The sequence below is a fragment of the Pelodiscus sinensis genome, chromosome 1 (genome assembly GCF_049634645.1).
Source record: "Pelodiscus sinensis isolate JC-2024 chromosome 1, ASM4963464v1, whole genome shotgun sequence".
NCBI classification, from domain to species: domain Eukaryota; kingdom Metazoa; phylum Chordata; order Testudines; family Trionychidae; genus Pelodiscus; species Pelodiscus sinensis.
Window position 1 is genome coordinate 209,281,680 of NC_134711.1, and position 22,576 is coordinate 209,304,255.

At 43.6% G+C, this 22,576-nt stretch overlaps 1 protein-coding gene across 1 annotated transcript in view; it reads right to left on the minus strand.

Moving 5' to 3' along the window:
• PPEF1 (protein phosphatase with EF-hand domain 1) overlaps positions 1–22,576 on the minus strand; it is a 65,739-nt gene that overhangs the window by 28,969 nt on the left and 14,194 nt on the right. Inside the window, exons 3-6 of the mRNA XM_075913813.1 lie at positions 20,937–21,064; positions 19,153–19,213; positions 10,096–10,259; positions 5,401–5,515 (exon numbers count right to left, since the gene is read on the minus strand). Of these exons, the coding sequence (XP_075769928.1) occupies positions 5,401–5,515; positions 10,096–10,259; positions 19,153–19,213; positions 20,937–21,064 (468 nt within the window). The remainder of the gene's footprint in view (positions 1–5,400; positions 5,516–10,095; positions 10,260–19,152; positions 19,214–20,936; positions 21,065–22,576) is intronic.

Consider the following 22,576-nt stretch of genomic DNA (forward strand, 5'->3'; position numbering starts at 1 on the left):
ACGTAAAATCCCTTGTTTGTAACTGCATCACATGTTCAACAAACTCTTATGAAAATATTGGTATTTACCTGTACCTGCAAATGTACACTTAATAACAACTTATTGTTTATAATGCATTCTTTGGAACAGTTATTGTAGCTGTTATTATACTCTTTTGCAGCTAAAACTCCCTATCCAAACTGTATTGTCCTTTTACCTAGAATCTATGATAGCCTACTCAAAATGGCTGAATAGTAGGCACTTATCATTCTGAAACCTCTCCCTTGTGTCATTTGTGAGAACTGATTAACTTCTCAAGTAAAGGAAGATTAATCCCTATAATGAAATTAATACTTTAAGAGGCAGAAGGTTTAAAAGGCTATTTCCCATGTTGTTACCTATAATATAATTTATTCCAGAGGCAGGCATGTTGTCAATTGAGGCCTCATTCTGCCATTCCAATCAGTGGCAGCAGTCACAGAATAAGGCAGTGGTCTCCCACCTTTTTGAGAACAAGATCACTTTTTGAATTTAAGTGAAATCCAAGATCTACCTCAAATATAAATACTCTTGCCCCGCCTCCTTCCCACCCCTTCTCCGAGGCCCCGCCCCTGCTCACTCCATCCTCCCTCTCTTGCCCAATCTCACTCACTTTCATCAGGCTGGGGCAGAGGGTTGGGGTGCAGGCTGTGGTCTTGGATTAAGGGATCTGGAGTATGAGAGAGGACCTGAGCTGAGCTTGGGGCAGGCAGTAGGGACATAGGAGGGGGTTCTAGGTGCAGGCTCTGGAAGGGCGTTTGGATGCAGGAGTGCTCAGGCTAGGACAAAGGCTTGCAGTGCAGGAGGGGGTTCATGACTGGGGTAAGAGTTTGGATGTGGGCCCCAGCTGGGCTCCTGGGTGGTGGTGCAGAGGGGCTAAGGCAGGCTCACCCCTGCCTTGGCCCTGCACCACTCCCTAAAGCAGCCAGCAAACTCCCTCCATCCCAAGTCCTATTGTGCCCCCTCTCTGTTCTCTGGAGATAGGATAGAGAGTGGGAGAGGGGCACTCTGACATCAGCACCCTTTCTCTCCCCCCTGCCCAGAAAGCAGGAGGCTCCCAGAACGAGGGGCAGCTCCAGGGCAAAGGGCAGGAGCTGTGCAGCAGTAGATGGAGGAGCAGCTGAAGTACTGGCACTTGATAGCCTCTTGGCCAAATCAGTAGGATCTCCTGTCAGAGGCTCTAAGATCTACTGGTAGATTCTGATGGCCTAGTTGGTGACCACTGGAGTAAGGCATGACTGAATGTACAAAATGGCTGAGCTTGGACTAGAACATGGGGTATTTCAGTGACTATACATGTGGCAGAATGTTTCTATCATATACTCCATAACTGGGAAATACTGGGGCAGCATGCGACACTCTGTACCTCAAGGTGGCACCCTGGAATCTCCATATTCACCATGGTGATACAATTCTGATGTTTTGTACAAAATAAGCTTACTGAGGTATCATTTAAAAAGTCTGGATCTGTTGAACATTGTAATATCCTATTGGATTGTATGTGCTATTATTGTTTATGGAGGTATGAAGTGTTGCTGTGTGTGTGTTATTGAAATATGTTGTGAGGCTGGGATAATCCATTACAACCTTTCAGTTACAACAATGGAGTAGCCTTCCATAGCCTGACAGCCTTAATGGCTCATCAACACCCAGCAAGAAAGAATCCCCTCTCCCAGGGTATGTCTACACTAGCTCGTTAGTTCGAGCTAGGTAGGGTAAATAGGGCAGGTGAAGTTGCAAATGAAGCCCGGGATTTAAATATTCCGGGCTTCATTTGCATGTTCCCAAGCGCCACCATTTTTAAATCCCCCTTAGTCCAAACTCCGTGCCCGCGGCTACACGCAGCACGGAGTAGGTAGTTTGAATTAAAGATCCTAATTCGAACTACCGTTACTCCTCAGAAAGAGGCAGCAAGGGGGGGAGAGAGAGAGGAGAGGATACTTGAAAGAGGCAGCGCAGTGTGGAGCCCAGGGCTCCACATGGTGCCGCTTTGAAATGCAGCGTGCAGCACCAGGGCCAGCTGGGATGTCCCCAGGCTGCATGCTGCATTCAAAGTGGCAGCGCTGCCCAGGCTCTGTGTGGTGCTGTTGCTTTGAAATGCTGTGTGGAGCTTGATGTTGGGCTTCCCGCAACATTTCAAAGTGGCAGCGCTGCATGGAGCCCGGGGTCAGCGGGGGAGTCCCCAGCTGACCCCATGCTCCATGCAGGGCTTTCACCTTTGAAGTATAGCAACAACCCTAGTGTAGCTGTTGCTACACTTCAAAGGCGGAGGTGCCCTATCAACTAATTGAATAGTCGATGAAAAATGCATTGGCTATTTGATTATAGTCAATTACTCACAGTTTAACATCCCTACTTGGTACCATCTGTCAGGGGAGAAAAGATGTTTGATTCTATTCTTGCTTAGAATAAAAGTTTAGGATTTCTATTTTTAGGGTGACTATATTTCTCTATGCCCAATACAGGACACCAAGGGTGGCTTTAACCCAGAGGGGGAGCTGCTGGCACTCAGGGTTTCAGTCCCACAGTGAAGGCCACCTGGGAATGGGGATGAGCCCCATGGCAGCAAAAGGGCTTCAGCCCTGTGCTGAAGGCTGTATGGGAATGGGGCTGCAGCCAATGGTGGGGGTGAGAAAGGGGTTTCCGCTTGGGGGGAGGCGCCGATGGTCAGGCTTCAGCCTCATGTTCTGGAAAGTCTGGCAGACTTGCCCCCTTATTTAGGGTACACAGGAAGGGAAAACACTCCTACCAGATTTCTTTCTATGTTTCTACCTTGGTCACTGCCTGACTCCAGACACCCCATGCTGGTGCCTGCTTTACTGACAGCCACAAATAGGAGGCTGCTGCGGCTGCACTGACTGGGAAATTCAAGGACCATCAGGGAGCGTGCAAATACGGGACATTTTGCCCCTGGTAAAAGTAGGATGGATGGTCACCCTTATCTATTTTTATTTTCTTAAGGTAACTATCTCTGACCTATATGCTGACCACTTATAATCTCTTAACATCTATATTTCTATAGTTAATACTTTTTTTAACATTATGTCCCTATCAGTGAGTTTGTCTAAAATGCTTGATACTTTCCTATCAAGAGGAGGTGAACTAAATAATGACCTTACACTGGTCAGGCAAGATGGTACATTTCTGACGTGCTGGACTGGAGGAAATTGGCTGAAGCCTCTCTATTGTTGGTTGAGTAGTAGCCGAGAGATCATTTGTGTAATGAATTGGAGTGCGTCCCTACCCTGGGTAGGTGCAGTGCCTCTCAGAGGCTTGTACCTTGACATAAGCATGATAGCATGAGAAATAACCCATACTGACGGATTTTGGAGGGCTCACAAGTCCCACAATCCAGGTTGCACCCTGAGGCCCCTGCCACACAGAGTTTCATAACATTTCTACCCTTCAGCCCTACTAGGAAATTTTACATCAACTAGGAGAGTCTGTAAAGTTCTTTATAATTTACTGAATATAGGGGGTTAGTTTATTCAGCTATTTGAGTAAGTGTAGATCTAGGATTACAATTCAAGCATCACCCCTTAACTCAGGGAAACTCTCACTGAAATTATTGTTTAGTAAGATATGATGGAAATCTCTCTTTTTCAAGGACATGAAAGTCAATCGGTGATGCAGAAAGTAAATGTTTACCACATGAGGTGGCATTTTACAGATGAATATGCAGCTTTAAAAAAAAACCCATTAAACTGCAGGTTCCTTGTTTTAACACTGACTCACAAAGCAACATCTGACAGGGGAAAAAAAGAGAGGAGAGTTTTGGCTTTCTTAAAATATACCAGTGGTGACTCAACCACAAGAATTCTAATCGTTTGGGGAGATTCGCATTTTTCTAAAACCATCTACAAAATTACAGTTATGGATGCACTCAGGAATACCTAACTCCTTGCTTAATATTGTAGTTATGTTCCTGAAAAATGTTACTTTATGCAAAATGATGTCAAGTGAATCCAATTTCCCCATAGGAATTTATATAAACTGGAGTAAAATGCAGGACTATGTAGCACTTTAAACTAATAAACCATCTTGTTAGTCTTTAAAGTGCTACATAGTCCTGCATTTTACTTCAGCTACACCAGACTAACACGGCTACATTTCTATTACTATTATATAAACTGGGGGAGTTAGGTTTAATGGAAATTTTTTTGGGCAGACAAAAGACAGTTTATACATAGACAGCATAAGTTTCAAACAATTTTAAACAATTAAATACTGCTCACAGCATTGATGATTGTGAAACTTGGTTGAAGTGGTGGAGTCAGAGGGTGAAATATTTTCCAGGAAATGTCTTGCTACTAAATGATGAACTAACAGTTGGTTGGGCCCTGAAGGGTTAACATGTTAATGTGACCTCACACTCTAGAGGCAGCATGGAGAAAACTCAATAGACACATGGTAATGGCTGCAAATACTTCCCTGAACATGATGATGAACCCATAATATTCCATTGGAGTGTACCATTCTCTCCTTTGGACGGTGCACACATGGCTGCACAGTGCCAAAGAGTGTGTGTGTGTGTGTGTGTGTGTGTGAGAGAGAGAGAGAGAGAGAGAGAGAGAGAGAGAGAGAGAGAGAAAGAGAGAGAGACATACACACACGGTATGAAAGAGACAGACAGAAATGCACATATGTTTGAGAGAGAGGCAGACTAAGACACATACTGCCCATTTACGTACACTGGCCCCACTTCAACCAGAGGTGCTAGAAGTAGAAGTGCTAAGGGTTCCCACAGCACCCCCAGGTTTGAAGTGGTTTCCCTTATATACAGGGTTTACAGTATGGTTCAATGAAACTCATTTTTCAAACTTGCTCCAGCACTTCTGACTTCAAGTACACTGCCCTTGTAAGAAGACCAGGAAGTCTAGACACAGGACTCTGTAGCTGTGATGTCCTGCTTTGTGAAGCTGGGGTGCAGAATGAGGGACCTGATGAGGGAAAGGGGAGACATCTTGACATAAGCACCCCTTTCTCCCTCCTGCCTCCCTTCTCCCTGCACAGCAATCAGGAGGCTCCCAGGAGCAGCTCTAAGTCAGATGGGCAGAAGCAGCAAGGTAGTGGGGGGAGGGACAGCTGAACTGCATCTGTCCTTATAGCGATTTAGGGGAGCTGATGGGCAGCTGCCATCCCACCCTGTTTCCAAACCCCCACAAGGAAAGGCTGCTTTTCCAGAAAATCATGCAAGTAGTAAACAAAGCAGGTAGCCAAACGACGTTATAAAGGAGCACTGCACAACTTGAAATGAGCATACGCTCTAACAGATAAGCAACGTAACAATGAAGCAATGTTAACTGGGACAACTTTAAGTGAGCAGGTACTGTATCTATCTCATCCTGTGACCAAAACCAGCTAGATGCACCTTCATCTTACCACAGATTGTTATCTCCTTGGAATAGGAGGTCGACAGATGAATGATGTTAGGCAACTGTTTAAGTACTTTCTTGGTTTCATGTAGCAGCTGTAGTACATAGCGGGCATGAAGCTGCTGTGAAAGGAATGGGATGAAACATAGGAGGCATATTAGAAATATACACAAGTCATGCTACTTCATAGAAGGTCAGTCAACATAGAGACCCACCCACTACCAACAATTTTGCCATAGGTACTTGCCATTTAAACATTGGTTATAGAGTACACACATATTTTCTAAATACAATCACAGATAGCATGGTCAAGGATGAAGACTCAGGAACTCATAAGACTATCAGAATGGCCAAACTGGTTAATATAGCCCAGTGTCCTGTATTCTGACAGTGGCTGGTGCCAGGTGCTTCAGAGAGAACAGACAGAACAGGGCAATTTACTAAGTGCTCCATTCCCTGCTGTCTAGTCCCAGTTTTTGGAAGACTAAGATTTAAGGCAGGGATGGGAAACCTATGTCCCACAGGCTGTATCTGGCTAACAGCTTCCCTTGATATGGCTCACACCCCACAATGACACAAGCAGGCTCCACGTTGTGTCTCCCATTGGCTAGGAATCCCAGCAGGGGGGCAGCCATCTGCACCCCAATCTCCTGCCCTTTCTCATACCCCCGCTCCTGTCCATACCCTGCACCTCACCGCCATCCTGTTTCTCCACTCCCACTCCTGCCCAGACCCCACTTCCCAGCTGCCCCCTCCCACACACTGAACCCCTAATTTTTGAATCCACCCCCAGAATCTAGGATGAGCACAAAAAAAATTGACTAACCCTGAGCCTCCAGAAGAGTTAATCTTGCCCTGGGGGAAGCCCTGAACCTTAACACCTCCCTCCCCCATGGGGCTGGAGTGTAAGGAGAAACCTGATGCCCCGAGTTCTCTCTCTCTCTTTTTTTTGCTCATCAGTTGAGGGACCATATCCATGGGGGGGGGGGGGGGGGTTTGCTAAACGGTTTTCCATCCCTGATTTAAGGGTTTTAGAACTCCCAAATTCTAAGTCTATATTTTCCAGTAAATTGCTTTCAGGTTTCAGGGAAGTCACTTCACTTATGTGCTTCTGTTTCATGCCTATACAATGGGACTAACAGATACTGAATATCAGTTTGAACATATCCAATCCATGTAACTACAGGCCAGTTAGCCTCACCTCAGTCCCTGGAAATATCATGGGGAGGATCCTCAAGGAATCCATTTTGAAGCACTTGGAAGAGAGGAAAGTGATCAGGAATAGTCAACATGGATTCACCAAGGGCAAGTTACGCCTGACCAACCTGATTGCCTTCGATGTCAAGGTAACTGGCTCTGTGGACATGGGGAAGTCGGTGGACGTGATATATCTTGACTTTAGCAAAGCTTTTGATACCTTCTTCCACATAATTCTTGCCAGCAAGTTAAGGAAGTATGGATTGGATAAATGGACTGTAAGGTGGATAGAAAGCTGGATAGATTGCCAAGCTCAATGGGTTGTGATCAACAGCTGGATGTTTCGTTGGAAGTCGGTATCAAGCAGAGTGCCTCCAGGGTCAGTTCTGGGTCTGGTTTTGTTTAAAATCTTTATTAATGACCTGGATGAGGGGCTGGATTGCACCCTCAGCAAGTCTGCAGATGACACTAAACTAGGGGAAGAGGTAGATATGTTGGAGGGCAGGGATAGAATAAGAGTGTGCTCTATGCATGCCTACAAAACTGTTTCAATGTGTGAAATGAAACATGGTTCTGATGTGGGGAAAAAAACACTGTTCATTCACTATTGATAGTTAATTGATCTCATTTGCTGTGACAAATGTAGCCACCTGCTTGCTAGTAACATTGTTAACGTTCCTATTGTTAGTTAACTGTTTCCATTCTTAGTGAATTCCCCCAGGAGCATAAAACCTGTAAAAGTTTTAAGTTCAAAAGTTTTACATTGGTGATGTAAAGGAGCCTTTTAATACATTATAAATGACAGTAAGAGACTCCTCAGCTAGGAAGATCTATGTGCTTTCTCACTCTTTTCCTGTGCTAATGTGGCACAATGAGGTTAGATTACAGATCAGGTTTTATTTTACTTACACATTTATCAACAACAAAATAAAAACAAAAAATGATAAGGGCAAATAAAACATCTACTGAGCAGCGGATAAAATGTCAGGGCAATTAGAACAGAGCACTTCCCAAAGAACCCAGACAAGTCCAGATGAAGCTACCAAAAGGCAAAAGGATATTTGTCCTTTTTCACAATGTGAATGGCTTTCACATCATGAGTAAAAAATGGATACACCAGCTTCTTGTGCTCAAGAATTCCCTACTAAACTGGATGTAGACAGGCACAAATAATTTTGCACAATGTTGTTCTCAGTCATGACAGATGTTTTGCAATTTTGAATCATTTCGCATAAGAAACATTGTTTTGACAAATTAAATATGCAAAATTTTAAAATATTGTGCACAATGTTTAAAATTTGTTGCTGCAGAATTTTTAAAATTTTGGCACAGATTTCCCTAGGATTAGAATGACACTCTCAATCTTTAAAATTCATTCATTCATTCTCTTTGTTCTTCTCAGCTGCAAATATATTTTCCCACTGCAATTTCTTCTATCTTATTCTTGTTGCACTGTATGATGTGGCAGACAGAGCCCGACCTCCCCGCTGGAGGCCTTTCAGCACCCGGGCCAGCAGCAGAAGCAGTGGAGAGGTCTTCCAAGCAGGGTAGAGGGGCGGAGCAGTGGAGAAGTCCTCAGAGCAGGGAGAGGGGCAGCATGCACTGCAGCCAATCAGGGTACAGCAGGCTGCTATATAAGGATCTGCTAGTGAAGGCCAAAGCAAAAAAGGCCAGGCAGTTCTGTCCTGGAGCTCAACTCAGGTAGCCCTCTGGGCTGACTGGGAACACCAGCACCTGGGACAGCTCCGAGTGGGAGCTGGGAACCTTGTAACTAAGTGGAGCTAGATCCTTTGGTGAAAGGCTAGCTGGTGGCGATGACTTTGAGGAATCCTGGGCAAGGGGGAACTCTGCACCTAGGTCCTAGAGAAGGGCTGGAAGAAACAGCATCCTGGGGAAGTGGCCCAGGGACATGACCAGAAGTATGGACTTTGAAACCTGGCAGGTAACTGCTACATATAGGGTCCCTGGGCCAGAACCCAGAGAAGTGGGTGGGCCTGGGTCCCCCCCAACCCTCTGTAAACTACACTCAAGCAAGGCGGTAAAGAGGAGGCCTGAATCTTGCCACAGATTAGACTGTTCCTTGCCCGCAAACAGGTGAGGTAATTATTGAGACCCCTTTCAGCCACTAAGGGGCGATCACAGACAGGACTGAACCTATTATACACTGTTAATAATGTCTAGGATGATCCCATCATCCAATTATTGCAGGCCTTTTAATTTAAAAATAATCTTATCAGTGCACCGTCCAGCTGAAATTCTACTCAGACTTTCGGTTATGCAAGTTGTTGTGGGAAGAGGCAAAGTCACAAACGCTGCTTACCCCATCTATAAAAAGCTTTGGATTAAAAAATGAGCCTTAACTTCCACTTGAGACAAAGAAGTCCTGCACTCAAGGATGAAGCCTTGTTTGCTCATTTCCCCTTCTTGTTTACCACAGCTTCTTTTTTTCTAGAGCCATCATACCAGATAAATATTGGAAGCCCCATTTGCTCATTAAATTTAAAACTGGGCTGGACTAGTAATAGTTTGCACCAAAACTATAGTTTAAAGCTGCAGATTAATCACTCCCCATAACACCCTACAGTGTAAATATTAGCATCATTTTATGGATGGGCAAGCAGGCAAAGGAATTTGACCAAAAGCAAATACAAGGGAGTCAGTAACAAAGCCAACTTCAGCTTTCAATGCTCAGTCCTTTACAGTACAGGTTGGACCTACCTAGCCTGGCACCTTTGGCACTTGACCTATCCGAATGAGGGAATTTACTGGATCAGGACAGGTCCCATGCCATTGGCCTCCCCGGACACTGCTCCTCCCTCCAGATGGCTCCACTCCAGCCCTGTTGCTAAATGACTTGGCCCACTGCTGCCAGCCATCTGGGACTCTCTGGGGGTGGAGCTCTCCAGCCACTGTGGCCCTGCTTCTGTCTCACCTGGCTGTGGCTTCCTGGAACGGGGCTTTGCAGCTGCTCTGCTGGGTCAGGGCTCCGTGGCTGCCCTGCTGCTGTCATGCCCAACCAGGGCATCCCACAGATGCGGCTCCATGGCTGCCCCACTGTATCACTCTGGGTCAGTGATCTGCGGCTGTCCTGCTATGCTGCACCGGGTTGGGGCTCCCCGGCTGCCCCCCTCTGCTGCACCGGGTTGGGGCTCCTTGGCTGCCCTGCTGTGCCATGCCCAGTTGGAGCTCCCCAGGAGAAGACTCCCCTCCCCACACTGGACTCTGAACTGGCTTTCACTCCCAGGCGTCAGGGCTCTCTGGTCCAGCAACATCCATGATGCTGCTGGAACATGGATGTTGCCAGACCAGAGAGTCCCGGATTTAGGAGGTTCAACCTGCATAAAATGAATATTCAGTAAATAAACAGCAGAGAATATTAGGTCACCTAGTTCACCTAATTTCTTTAACTCTATAATTTATTCCTCAAAACAACTTTTGAGGTTACGTAAGTTTTGTCATGATAACCGTACTTTAAAATAAATACCAGTCCCGACTCCTAACTTGCCTGTTGATCCTTGAAAGCACGAAGAAGTGAATTAGTGTCAGCAACAGTCAGAGGAAACGACAGCCGAGGTCCATGGTAGGAGTCTGGGACCTCAATCATCTGCTCATATTCCAGTAACTGTATATCTGAACCACTAGGGCTACTGAAAAAATGAGAAAACAAATCTAGAAAGGGAGGGGAGAGATAATGTAGAAAGTCTGTTATCTTGGAAGACAACACAAGTTCTCTTCTACTACTCAATACACAATAATCACTGGTACCTGCACTGCTGCTATAATAAAGTGATTTAATTAGTTTGTGGATCAACTGCAACAATTATTTCTGATTAATTAAAAAAATACAGTGTCTAAAGTCAGATTGAAAACTGCTGCAAAATATTTTTCAGCCACCATCTGTAATTCTAATTAGGAGAAATTTAGCTATCCAATCTGCCCTCCCCCAACATAGATATGAAGTATATTGTGGATGATCCATAGTTCTCGCTTTATTGTTGATCATCAACAGCTCCTTCACCTGTTTACAACAATGAAAAGTATTCACTGAAGATTTAGGGCTTGTCTACACTCAGAAAGCTACAGGAGCACAGTAGAATCACTGTGGCACTTCAGCACTGACCGGACGGACACAGATGAGAGGGGTTCTCCTGTTGATGCAGGTAATCCACCTCCCTAAAAGGTGATAGTTAGGTCGATGGAAGAATTCTACATTACCTAGTGTAGTCTACATTAGGATTTAGGTTGGTTTAACTATGCGGCTAAGGGATAGCTCAGAGGTGTGAATATTTCAAGACCAATGTAGTGAAACAGATCTAATTCTCTAGTATAACATAGGCCTTAACCAAACAAACCCTATTCTCTTACAATTGTGTGCCAACAATGGTGTTTCGATATCCCAGTTTACACTAGAGCTGAGACAGAATGCCCAGCTGTCATAAAACTATTGTCTGAACTGCAACAAAAGTAGAAGTGTAGCTGAGGAAGAAACACAATTTGCTTGCCTATTCCTCCTAGAGTGTGGAGGTGGAAATATTTCTAGTTGCTTCAGTTCAGGGTTGTTTTTATACCCACTAGTCTATACATGAGTGGACAGGACATTGAAGTGGTTGCTTTTGCACGTCACTGGTCTACAGCATTCCTTGAACAGACAACCAGCTAGCAGCAGCATCCTAATAAAAAACATTCTAGAGGTTGTTATGATAGAACTACAGTGTTGCCTTTGTGAGGGGTTTCAGTTTTTAACAACTTTTGTTTGCTTGTAGTTGAACTTATTTTTTTTCCTTATAACCTTGATTAGACATGATCTGAAATTCATAAAAAAGGTTTGATTTATTATTTACCATCACTGTCAAAAAACTGGATGCAACATAAGAACATAAGAACGGCCATACTGGGTCAGACCAAAGGTCCATCTAGCCCAGTATCCTGTCTGCTGACAGTGGCCAATGCCAGATGCCCTAGAGAGAGTGGACACAACAGGTAATCCTCATGTGATTCCTTCCGTCACCCATTTCAAGCCTCTGACAAAGCTGACAAACCATCCCTGCCCACCCTAGCTAATAGCCACTGATGGACCGACCTGTCCTCCATGAATTAACCTAGTTCTTTTTAACCCTCTTGCAGTCTTTTGTTTGTTTTAAACCTGCTGCCTATTAGGGATATCCAGGAGCTGCCAGCCAATTGGCCAGTTGAGGGAGCCAGGCAGCCCAGCCCCACTTCCCCGCAGTGAGCAGTTTCCTGGGGGGCTGGGAAGCGCAGGCCTGGGTCCACCCCCTGAAAGAATGGGCAGCCCAGCTACAGCCTCCCAACAGCAGGGAGCTGCCACTTCCCTGACCTCTCAGTGCCCCATCCTGAGTTCCCCCTGCCCTGAATCCTGCACCCACAAATCTCCCATCCCCTGCACTCCTGATTCCTGTACCACAGGGTCATGCACCTTGTTAATTATCCCTTGGTTTGGGAGAGAGAGAGAGAGAGATCCGAACAAGTGCACATGATGTCAATGTTGGTCCTTGAGATAAAACTCATTCCACTCGGAGCTGGGAAATCTTAGAGGGAACACTGATCCCTACTACCTATTAATTTCATGTGGTGTCCCCTAGTTCTTGTGTTAAACATAAAACTCACAGTAGCTGAATCCTTCACTGCATTCACATACACGTTTTATAATATTCATAATTGTTACCACATTTTTAAGTAGCATTCAACGCCATCATATAGGCAAAGTTCAACTTGATCCGCAGCTGAAGAAAGTTCCTAATAAGAAGTCATCTGAAGAAGTGAACTGTGCCTACGAAAGCTCATGAAATAGAGATATATATTTTTGGTTAGTCTCTAGGACCATTTTTTTTTGAAGTTTTCCTAATAAGTGTTTTCTAAACAAAAGGAGCAGTTTCCTTCTTAAATATTTACCCCCATTCAAACCTGGGTCTATGTCACTCCCACTACAGCAAAGCATCAAGCAGCAACATTAAGGGCTTGAGCCTACAAGCAGCTGAGCACTGAGTGCATGTTGCCATCTTGCAGAATAATCCATAACTGACTAGTCAATAACACAAGAGTGCCTTCCTCTCTTACAGGGTAATAACCAAATCCAGGTTAACCAGACTACAATAGCCAATATCCCAAGCATCTACATGGAATCCAATTTGCCATAGTGGCCTGATCATCCCAACCACTGCGTACACCCGCTCTCACTGACAAGCCCGTGGAAAATTGCTCAGGATATAGTTACTATCAAGTTAGTAGGGAGTCTCTTGAAGATGACATTGAAATGGATTCTCTCACCTCTATGCTCTGCTTGTCCTCAAAGCTCTCCATCAAGGGCTCTGACAAACATAGCCCCAGCCCCTTTGTCTTCTTATCACTATGCCCACCCTGTCTCCATGCCTAATCTCAGGCTTTGCAATGTCTCTTTCTGCTTCAAGAGGGCTGCCTTACCCCAGCGCCTACCCCCACAATAGAGCAATTCCATTTTAAAATCAAATTTTATGTATTAGCTGGGGGCTGCATGGGATGACTGGCAGGCAATCAGGTCAGAAATTGAGATAGCCATGTTTCTTGTAGGCCATGTGGATGAGGAATTCTAAGGAAAGTAATCCATCAGAGCAGGGTTTTATAGTGGCTAGAGTAGAGAGATTTGCATAACTGAGGAGTTGATACTAAGAAACAAACATAGAATAATTATGCAAATCAGACCCCCTACGCTGAAAGAGCATGCAGGGATTTGCATGACTGAAAAACAAACATATAGCCGTGGATTAAGAGCTGTACAGAATCCTGTGTTCTTGACTAGTGGGAAGGACTGTCTTTCAGGGTGGCATGCAATACAGAATAGATCTTCATATACCATATAAACCAATTCCTCACTACATGTGACCAAAAAATCAAGGCAAAACACAAAAGCTATGTATGGTTTTTAAAAAATCTGTTCTCATACAGTACAGTCTGTTACTTTTTTTATTTAAAGGATGGAAATTACCAAGAATATGTGCTATGCCAATTGTTTAAATTAATTTGCTTTTCTCCTGATAGAGATCCTGGGGGTGGATTGAAAGGTACATTCAAAAGCTCCCCCACCGCCTCTTTTAAAAAAAAATACTGCTGAAAGAGCTTTTGCATCTCCCTCCCACGGATCTCTTTGAAATCAACTCAAACACCACCAGAATTACAAAACTGCTAAGTGAACTATTTACACAGCATCTTGCTCATGACGCTGAAACTACACTGACATCAGGAAGAGGAGGAGGAAATGAGAAATAGAGGAGGGTAAAACATAACAAAAGAACCATGGCATTAAGAGGAAAGTGATCACAATTCATTTTAAGTATTAAAAAAATCCAAAAATATAAACTTACACAGTGATAAGCCAGGAAGATTTCTTAAGAGATTAATTAAAATGTAAGAAAGACCAAGGTCTGTAACACCTACAAAGATCTTCACTCCTCTCTTCTTTCTCACAAACATACCTTTTGAACAGGACAGGCAATCTCTGCTTTTAATGTGAATCCCATAAGAGTCCAATACAAGTTCAAATAGAAAATTACAGAAAAAAGTCAGATGTGAATAAAATAGATTTAAACAAAAACTGACAAATTGAAAAACTTGAAAAAAACAGTTGCAACTTGACAGAAATGTTTTGGATTGGCCCAAAACTAATTTTTTCCATCTTTTTGGTTCAACTGAAATTACTTGTCAACTTGAATAGATTTTGTATTATTATTTTGATTCAGTCTTTTTCAAGTGTTTTTCACACTGTTTTCTTTTTCCTGGATACAGTTCAGAACAGAGCGCTGTTTTGCCACAAAAAGTTGAAACAAGTGTTTCAAAGTGGCTGAAACAAAATATTTTTACTTAAAAATTTAATGAAATTATTTGTCAAAGTAACTCAAATTGCAAATAGTTTTGACATCCTGAAAAATGCATTTATCAGCAAAATTACTGTTGATTGAAAACATTTTGCCTAGTTCTATGCAGGACTTTTTACCCCTGTTTTTTATTGTCTTAAGTTAAAATGAGCATGGTTTGAAGAAACCAGCAGCAGAATTATTTTTCTGAGATTCTGGGCTTCCTAAAATATTTGGACAATTGTCCAGACTTATTTGCAGTATCTCTGTCCACATTCACAGACATAGGTCAGTTCCATAAGTTAGCAAGAAATTAAGCATTTGCTTAAGAATGCCCCAATCAGAAAAGCGTTTAAAAATGTGCCCAAGTCCCACTAAAGACAGGTTCTTAAATGCTTTACTAAATAAGGATGGGCTTAAGTATGTGCTTTAAATTAAACACATGCGTAAGTGCTTTGCTGAAACAGGACCTAAAGACTTGTCTACATTTTCAATGTTACTGTGTCTGCACTGCTGTAGCACTTCAGTGTAAACACCACCTGCACTGATGGGAGAATACCTCCCATCTACCTTGGAAACTCACCTTCCAAGAGAGGTGGTATCTTAGTTGATGGAAAAATTCTTCTATCAACTTAGCATTGATAGAAGGCAGGCTAGGTTGTCATTACTATACTGCTTAAAGTATGGCTTTTTCACACCCCTTGAAGAACATAGCTGGATTGACCTTTCTTTTTAATAGCGGTTAGGCCTAAATGTTGACATGACAAGTTTGCTACTCTAAACAAAAGCAAACCTCAACTGCACCTTTTCAGTATGCAAACACTTATACGTAATCTACAACTCTCAATCCTCATTTATTTCAGATGAAGGCCCGATAAATTTTTTTTTCTTTTAATGGGAAGCATTATTTGTCAGTCTCTCAAAGGATACGTCTACACTAGCCCACTAGTTCGAACTAGGGAGGCTAATGAGGGCGACCGAAATTGCTAATGAAGCACGGTATTTACATATCCCGTGCTTGATTAGCATGTTCCCGGCCGGTTGCCATTTTGGAAATTGACTAGCCTGAAGTAACTGCCCATGTCTACACGCGGCAGAGAAGCACGATTCCGAGATAAACCCCTTAGTTCAAATTCAAATTAACAGTTAAACCTCATTCCATTAGAATAGAATTACCTTTGCACAGACACCAAGTCCCAAGTTTTTGCTCAAAAGGTACAACTTTCTCAAAACTATATGAAAATTTGAATTGTAATATGAAAGCTTTTTCTTTTTTTTGGACCAATAATCCTAAGGTTAGGAAAAAATGCAAGGGTCATTTAAGTCTAACCTCCAGCCAAGATTCAGGATTTGTTGTGTCTGAACCAGTGGTCTCCAACCTTTTTATCCCCAACATCACTTTTTAAATTGAAGGGTAACCCAGGATCTACCCTGGAGTTCCCAGAGCTTGTATCCCCCATTCCTTCCTGCACCCCAACACTCTGGGGCTACATCTACACTGCAGGCTTCTTGCGTAAGAAGCCTTTTGCGCAAGAAGCCTTTTGCGCAAGAGTTTTTGCAAAAAACGTCTTCCGCAAGAGCACGTCCACACCTCAAAGCACATTGCAAAAGGGATGTGCTTTTGTGCAAGAGAGCATCCACACTGTATGCATGCTCTTGCGCATGAAAGCTCTGATGGCCATTCACAGAATGGCCATCAGAGATCCTGTGCTTTTTCCCATAAGGGCTTCTTGCTCCTCTGGAGCGTCCACACTTGCCTTTTTGCGCAATAGCTGTAGCGCAAAAAGGAGCTATTCCTCATAGAAGGAGGTTTACTTACATTGGGAAAAGCCCTCTGTTCTGCCGTTTTACTGCTGATTTACTTGTGCAAAAGCGAATTTGAAGTGTGGACGCTCCGCAGGTTTTTGCATAAAAACCTTGCAGTGTAGACATAGCCTGGGTGCAGGAGGGGGCTTCATGCTGCAGCAGAGTGTGGCATGTGGGGCAGGGTGAGGAGCGTGGCTTCTGGGAGGGAATTTGGGTGGTGGCATAGCGAGCAGAGGTGCAGGATGCAACCAAGAGGTGCTTACCACAGGCAGCTCCCAGTTGGCAGTGCAGCGGGGCTCAGGCAAACTGCTTCTGCCTGACCCCAGACCGACCGCTCCTGGAAACACTGGCTGGCTGCGTGTATGGTCCCTGCAGGAGGATAGGGGAAAAGGGGTCTCCATGTGCTGCACTGCTGCCTATAAGTGCCTGACCAATGGAAGCTGCCTGGACAGTGCTGGGGGCAGCCTGGAGTTGCCTCATTTTCCCTCCTCCTGCCCCTCCACCCCCAGGGCTGCAGAGACTGCCTGCACTCAGTCAGACAGTGGCTTTTAGGAGCATCAGACAAGGCATAGGCAGCCTACCTGAGATTGGGATCGACTGGCAGAGGCTCTAGGACCATAGTGTCCAACATGCCAGCCACTGTCCTCGTGTGGCTCTTTGGCTGGGTGAGTGTGGCTAGTTCACTATAGCAGTAGCCACTACAGTGGCTTCAGAACTGGTTGGATGCCAGTTATAGGATCTACCAATCACGACTGATGGGTTGGTGACTGGTCTAACCCATCCAGCCTCATTTTGAAATCCTCTCCACACAAAAAAGCTTCTACAACCTCGCCAAGCAGTCTTTAACTATAACTAACATTTGCTCTTCATGCAAGTAGACTACAAAGGGAAAATAAGGGTCAATTTACATCCCGTACTCCTATGCATGGGCAAAAGAGGTGAGCCAAAACTTTCACCCTAAGTAGTTAAAATGTTTATCAGACCTTTACTGAGAGAATCAATATACATACATTTATCTAGTCTGGTTAGGGGAGACATCTCAGACTTGGTTCAATCTAATTTACAAGCAACTGAATAGCCAAACTAATCCATCATCTTAAAAACTTTGGATTCAGTTGGGTTCAGAAGATGAGGTGAAGTATACTATTAGCACAGATCTAGAATGAACAGCATCATTAGATTGTCTTCAAGTTAGCCACGTTATTCCCTTAAATCCCACAAGAATAGCAGATCAGTCACAGACTGCAGTTATCTGTCCTAATGCACAGTATAGTACATTAATTGTAGGACTACCTTATTCTCCGCTTTGACCCAGGGGCACTGCTCAGATGTACTTTCTCTTTCAAGAAGAGTGCACTGTTCATTAGGCACTCTTGGCTGTTTAAAAGCTGCAATTTCTAATCATTTCCAAACAAACTGCAATTTCTAATTGTTGCCATTAGAACACTGAACCACTTATGGCTTTTGATGGATTTATTCTGCTATCAAACAGTGCATTTTAATTGGCGTAATCAATGGCTGGCCCAGATGAAAGAAAAGTGAGATTTCATATTCTTTTATGACTCAGTAAGGTGAGGACTGCCTTGTCCTTAACACAACTGAGGTTCAGATTTGCTTATGTCTCTACAACAGACCTTCTAAACAAGTGGATGTTCATTTAAGCAGAAGTCATTTTCAAGCTGTAGCTCTGTGTGGAACTTACACTTCAAAGACTGCTTTTATCCAAAGATCTCAAAACACTTTAAAGATCAAAGGCTAGTTTTTCACTGCTGGATTAGAGCTGGTTGCAAAGTGTTGTAATGTAGCCTAATATTAATTTTAATTTGATCATTTTTAATTGTTCATATTCTGAATGGCTTTCATATTCCTTGAAGTCCATGCACTATTCACACGAGTTGTGTAAGATGAAATTATGGACAAATACAAAAGTATGCCACTTAGGAAGGAACAATTGCGCACACATACAAAACAGGAAGTGACTGTCTAGGAAGGAGTACTGCCGAAATGGATCTGGGGTCATAGTGGATCACAAGCTAAATATGAGTCAACTGTGTAACACTGCTGCAAAAAAAGAAAAGGTGACTCTCGGATGTACCAGCAGTAGTGCTGGAAGTTTGACAAGCGAAGTAATTCTTCTGCTCTAATCTGTGCTGATAATGCCTCAATTAGAGTATTGTGTCCAATTCTGGGTGCCACATTTCAGGAAGATATCAACAACAACACAGAAAAGTAAAATTATTAAAGATCTAGAAACATGACCCCATTAGAGGAAGACTGAAAAACATGGGTTTGTTTAACCAAAGAGAACACTGCTAACCATGTTCAAGTACATAAAAAGTTGTTGTAAGGAGAAGGGTGAAAAATTGTTCTTTAACATAGGACAAAGTAATGATTAGCTAAAATATATGTAAAAACTCATATAGTCAGACAGCTTCCTACTGGCCTCACATAAAATACTCTGCAGCAAAGGTTAAGAATAAATTAAACTAAAATATGCTCCACATTTGCCTATATCAGATTGTTTGTTACATCTGCTAAGTATTTGCCAATGCATACTCCTTTTTGATAAATGTCCATTACAAATTAGAAAAAAACATGGTTCTAGAAATTGGGAGTTTTTTGGAAGCAGGAAGAACACAAGAACAGTTTACAAGCTCTTCAAGGAGAAAACATATAATAAAACATTCCAGAGAGAGAGAACGGAAGAAAATCATCATTTACAGCACCAAGTATCAGAATCAGCATTTGCAGGACCAAGTTTTCACTACATTGTATGACAAGCTCCAAGTTAAGTTTCAATCAGGTGTGGTAGCAGGATGTTTTCATGTACGTAGGCACCACAAAGACAACTCATCTTCCAATGTCTGTTTTTAAACTGGAGTTTTCATATTAACCTGTTTTTTTATCCTTACCTTTATCAGTCTCATTGAGATGAATGAAGTGATCCAGCATGAATGTAAAAAAACTGGACAGCTGAAGAAGAAAAGAAAAACACTGATCATTTCAGATGAAACAAACACGGATGATTATTTTTCTTATTTCTCTTTATTCTTTTCCCACTAATTGGGACACTGAGATAAAAAGATACAGAGGCACGTTGGATCTGTGTCACTAGTTTATAATAACAATGCAACCTTGTCCTCCCTTAGATGTTGCAGCATTCCCCCTTCTTCCTTACTGCAGGCTAGTGGACTGATGCTGATTCATAAACATACACTAATTAAATCAAACAAACTCAAATCCAACAATCTCCTTCAAAGCTAGTTGAAACTGTTCATTTTCAGAACAGAATGAACATTAACTGAGACATTAAACCACATAAAACAAATACGAGTAAACAAAAAGGGACCAAATATTGAAATCAAGCACTGCCTGCTGAAATAGATTATTGACTATAGTCATTCTTCTGTTTTGTAAAAATTTATTAAAAAAGCACTACTAAAAAAGTAAAACGCTTACCAAAAATTAAACTGTATTTGAAAGAAAAGTGTGAGAAATGTAGAAAAATGTGAGGGAAATAATTTTGTTTTTGTTTTTGCCTTTAGGTCAGTGAACCTGCTCCACTCTTTAAAATGTTGATGAGGATGATTGATTGTATTACAGTAGCCCTAGCAGGCTAGAAGGTGTAAAACAGTAAGAGGAAATATCCAGCCTAAAGCATCGACAAACTAAACAGAATGTGAGAGAGGAAGTTTTTAACGCTATTTTACTGAACTCAGGCACAGAGAGGTTAACTGACTTGCTCAATGTCACACCAGAAATCTGTGGTAGAGCCAGAAACTAAATCCAGATCTCCTTAGTCTTGGTCCAGAGCCTTAATTACAAAACCATCTTCCTTCCTCAATTAATAAACAAATGGACTACATAGAACCATAGAGCTGGAAAAGACCTCAGAAGGTCATCAAGTCCAGCCCCCTGCTCTAGGCAGGACCAATACCAACTGAACTTTTTGTTAGCATCCAAAACATCCACAATAACTGGGATTATATAGGATTAGTTATAAACATAATACAAGTAATATAATCCCTCCTGTTTCAGAGAATAAAGTAACCTCTAACTGGTGGGGGCTAGTAGAAAACTTCCTCTATAAGCATGCTATTCCATAATTTTAACTACAGAGTTTGTACACCTTCTTTTGAAGTTTCTGATACTGCTCATTGTCAGAGATAGGTTACTGCACTGGATGGAACAGTGATCCAGTCTGGGGCTATGTCTACACTATGGGGTTTTTCCGGGATACCTCTGGTATCCCGGAAATACTCTGCCGTGTCCAGGGAACATGTCTGCTCTTCCGCTTTTTTTTGCAGAAGAGCAGATGTGCTCTTTTGGAAGCCCTGTCTTCCTCCTCTCATGAGGAAGAAGGGCTCTTCCAAAAGAGGAGACTTTTCCAAAATTTGGCCCAGTGTAGACGAATAAAATTATCAGAAAAAAGTACGCAAATTGCAAAGTGCAACTTGCGGATCTTTTTCCAATAGATCATTGTAGTGTAGACATAGCCTGCCACTTCAATTTCCACATTCCTATTTTTAAACAAATCAGGAAACTGGATGCCCAAAACATTCTGTTGGCACACAAGTGGGAAGTTGCAAAGCATATGTGCAGATATCCATTTTGTTTGTGCAGCTCAGATGCACATTTCTGGAAAATGTGACCTTCATGTTTTACCACGTTAGCCCAAAAACCCAGGAGGACAGACCTGTAGCTGAGCTTGTTCTTCAGCGTATTCAATTGACTGAAAGATGCTAAGAGCGTATTGTCGCCTCATCTCCAGCCGGGCCATATAACACCGATACCACCTCTGAATGAGGATAGCTGCTTTAATTGCTGCCAAAACACAAAGCCACAAAAATACTATGAAACAAAGTTTCTGAGCAGCTACTGTGAAATCAGAAAAGGTGCGTCTAGTCTACCGCACTGTGCCGCCAAACAGCTGATCGGCGCAGTGCAGCAGCCATTTTGATGTAAATGAAGCAGTGATTATTTAAATCGCTGCTTCATTTTCCTGTTTCTAGTAAACTCATCTATATGGCTCCGTCAATGGAGCCATGTAGTCTAGACATACCCTAAGGTACTACAGGACTACTCGTGATTTTTTTTTAAGTTACAGACTAACATGGCTACCCTTCTGAGACTATCGTACATCCTTGGTTGGTTCAATGGGCAAAGAAAAGCCGATACCTCAAAATCTGATGTGAAAGAAAGGAAAGCCTCTGTACAAACTCCATTTTGTAGTATGGTCTGAGCACATCTAAACTTGCCTTGAGGAGAATTTACTGTGTTGCGGTCAGCAGTGCTCCCTCCATGAAAATTGCTTGATACTTCATTCAGGGAATATCACAGACAGCCACCAACCTGTGGAGCTATCATTTACAAATGAATCATTCACTGGTCCACCCACATGTAACAATGTTCCCCCACAACACACACACAGAGGAGCCTGTAGTTGAGGCAAGCAGAGCAAAGGGGGAGAGGGATGGAGTGTCTCAGGGGAGCACATGGGAGAGAGACAGACTCCACCTTGAAGTGGGGTGCCGGTCTATGGCAGGGGCCAGTCACTGGCACAAAAAGGGCTCACAGGAGAGACTCTCTCTGGACTGACATGTGGACAAACCTTGGACTTCTACAGTGCAGGTGAGAAGATGGTGTGCTTCAGCACTTCAGCTGTTTTGTAGAACTCTGTAACTTGCTAGTACCGTATATACTCGAGTATAAGCCGAGTTTTTCAGCACAGTTTTTGTGCTGAAAAATGCCCCCCTCGGCTTATACTCGAGTCAGCATCTCGAGAACTGAGGCGGGCAAAGCCTCAGAGGCGCGGGACCCCCCCGCGGCTGCGGCTTCAGTCCGGGAGCCTGTGGTCTGCTGGGGACCGTCCCCAGCAGACCACAGGCTCCCGGACTGAAGCCGCAGCCGCGGGGGGGTCCCGCGCCTCTGAGGCTTTGCCAGAGCAAAGCCTCAGAGGCGCGGGGAACCGCCGCTGCTGCTGCTTCAATCTGGGAGCCTGTGGTCTGCTGGGGACCGTCCCCAGCAGACCACAGGCTCCCGGACTGAAGCCGCAGCCGCGGGGGGTCCCGCGCCTCTGAGGCTTTGCTCTGGCAAAGCCTCAGAAGCGCGGGAACCCGCCCGGTGCCCCTGGTCTGCTGGAGACGGTCTCCAGCAGACCAGGGGCACCGGAGCAGCTTTCGCCCCGACTTCCGGGGCTAGACCCGGTATCTATCTTCATTTTTTACATTTACCAGTAGCTGCCTCATTTCCTACCCTAGGCTTATACTCGAGTCAATACTTTTTCCCAGTTTTTTGGGGTAAAATTAGGTGCCTCGGCTTATATTCGGGTCGACT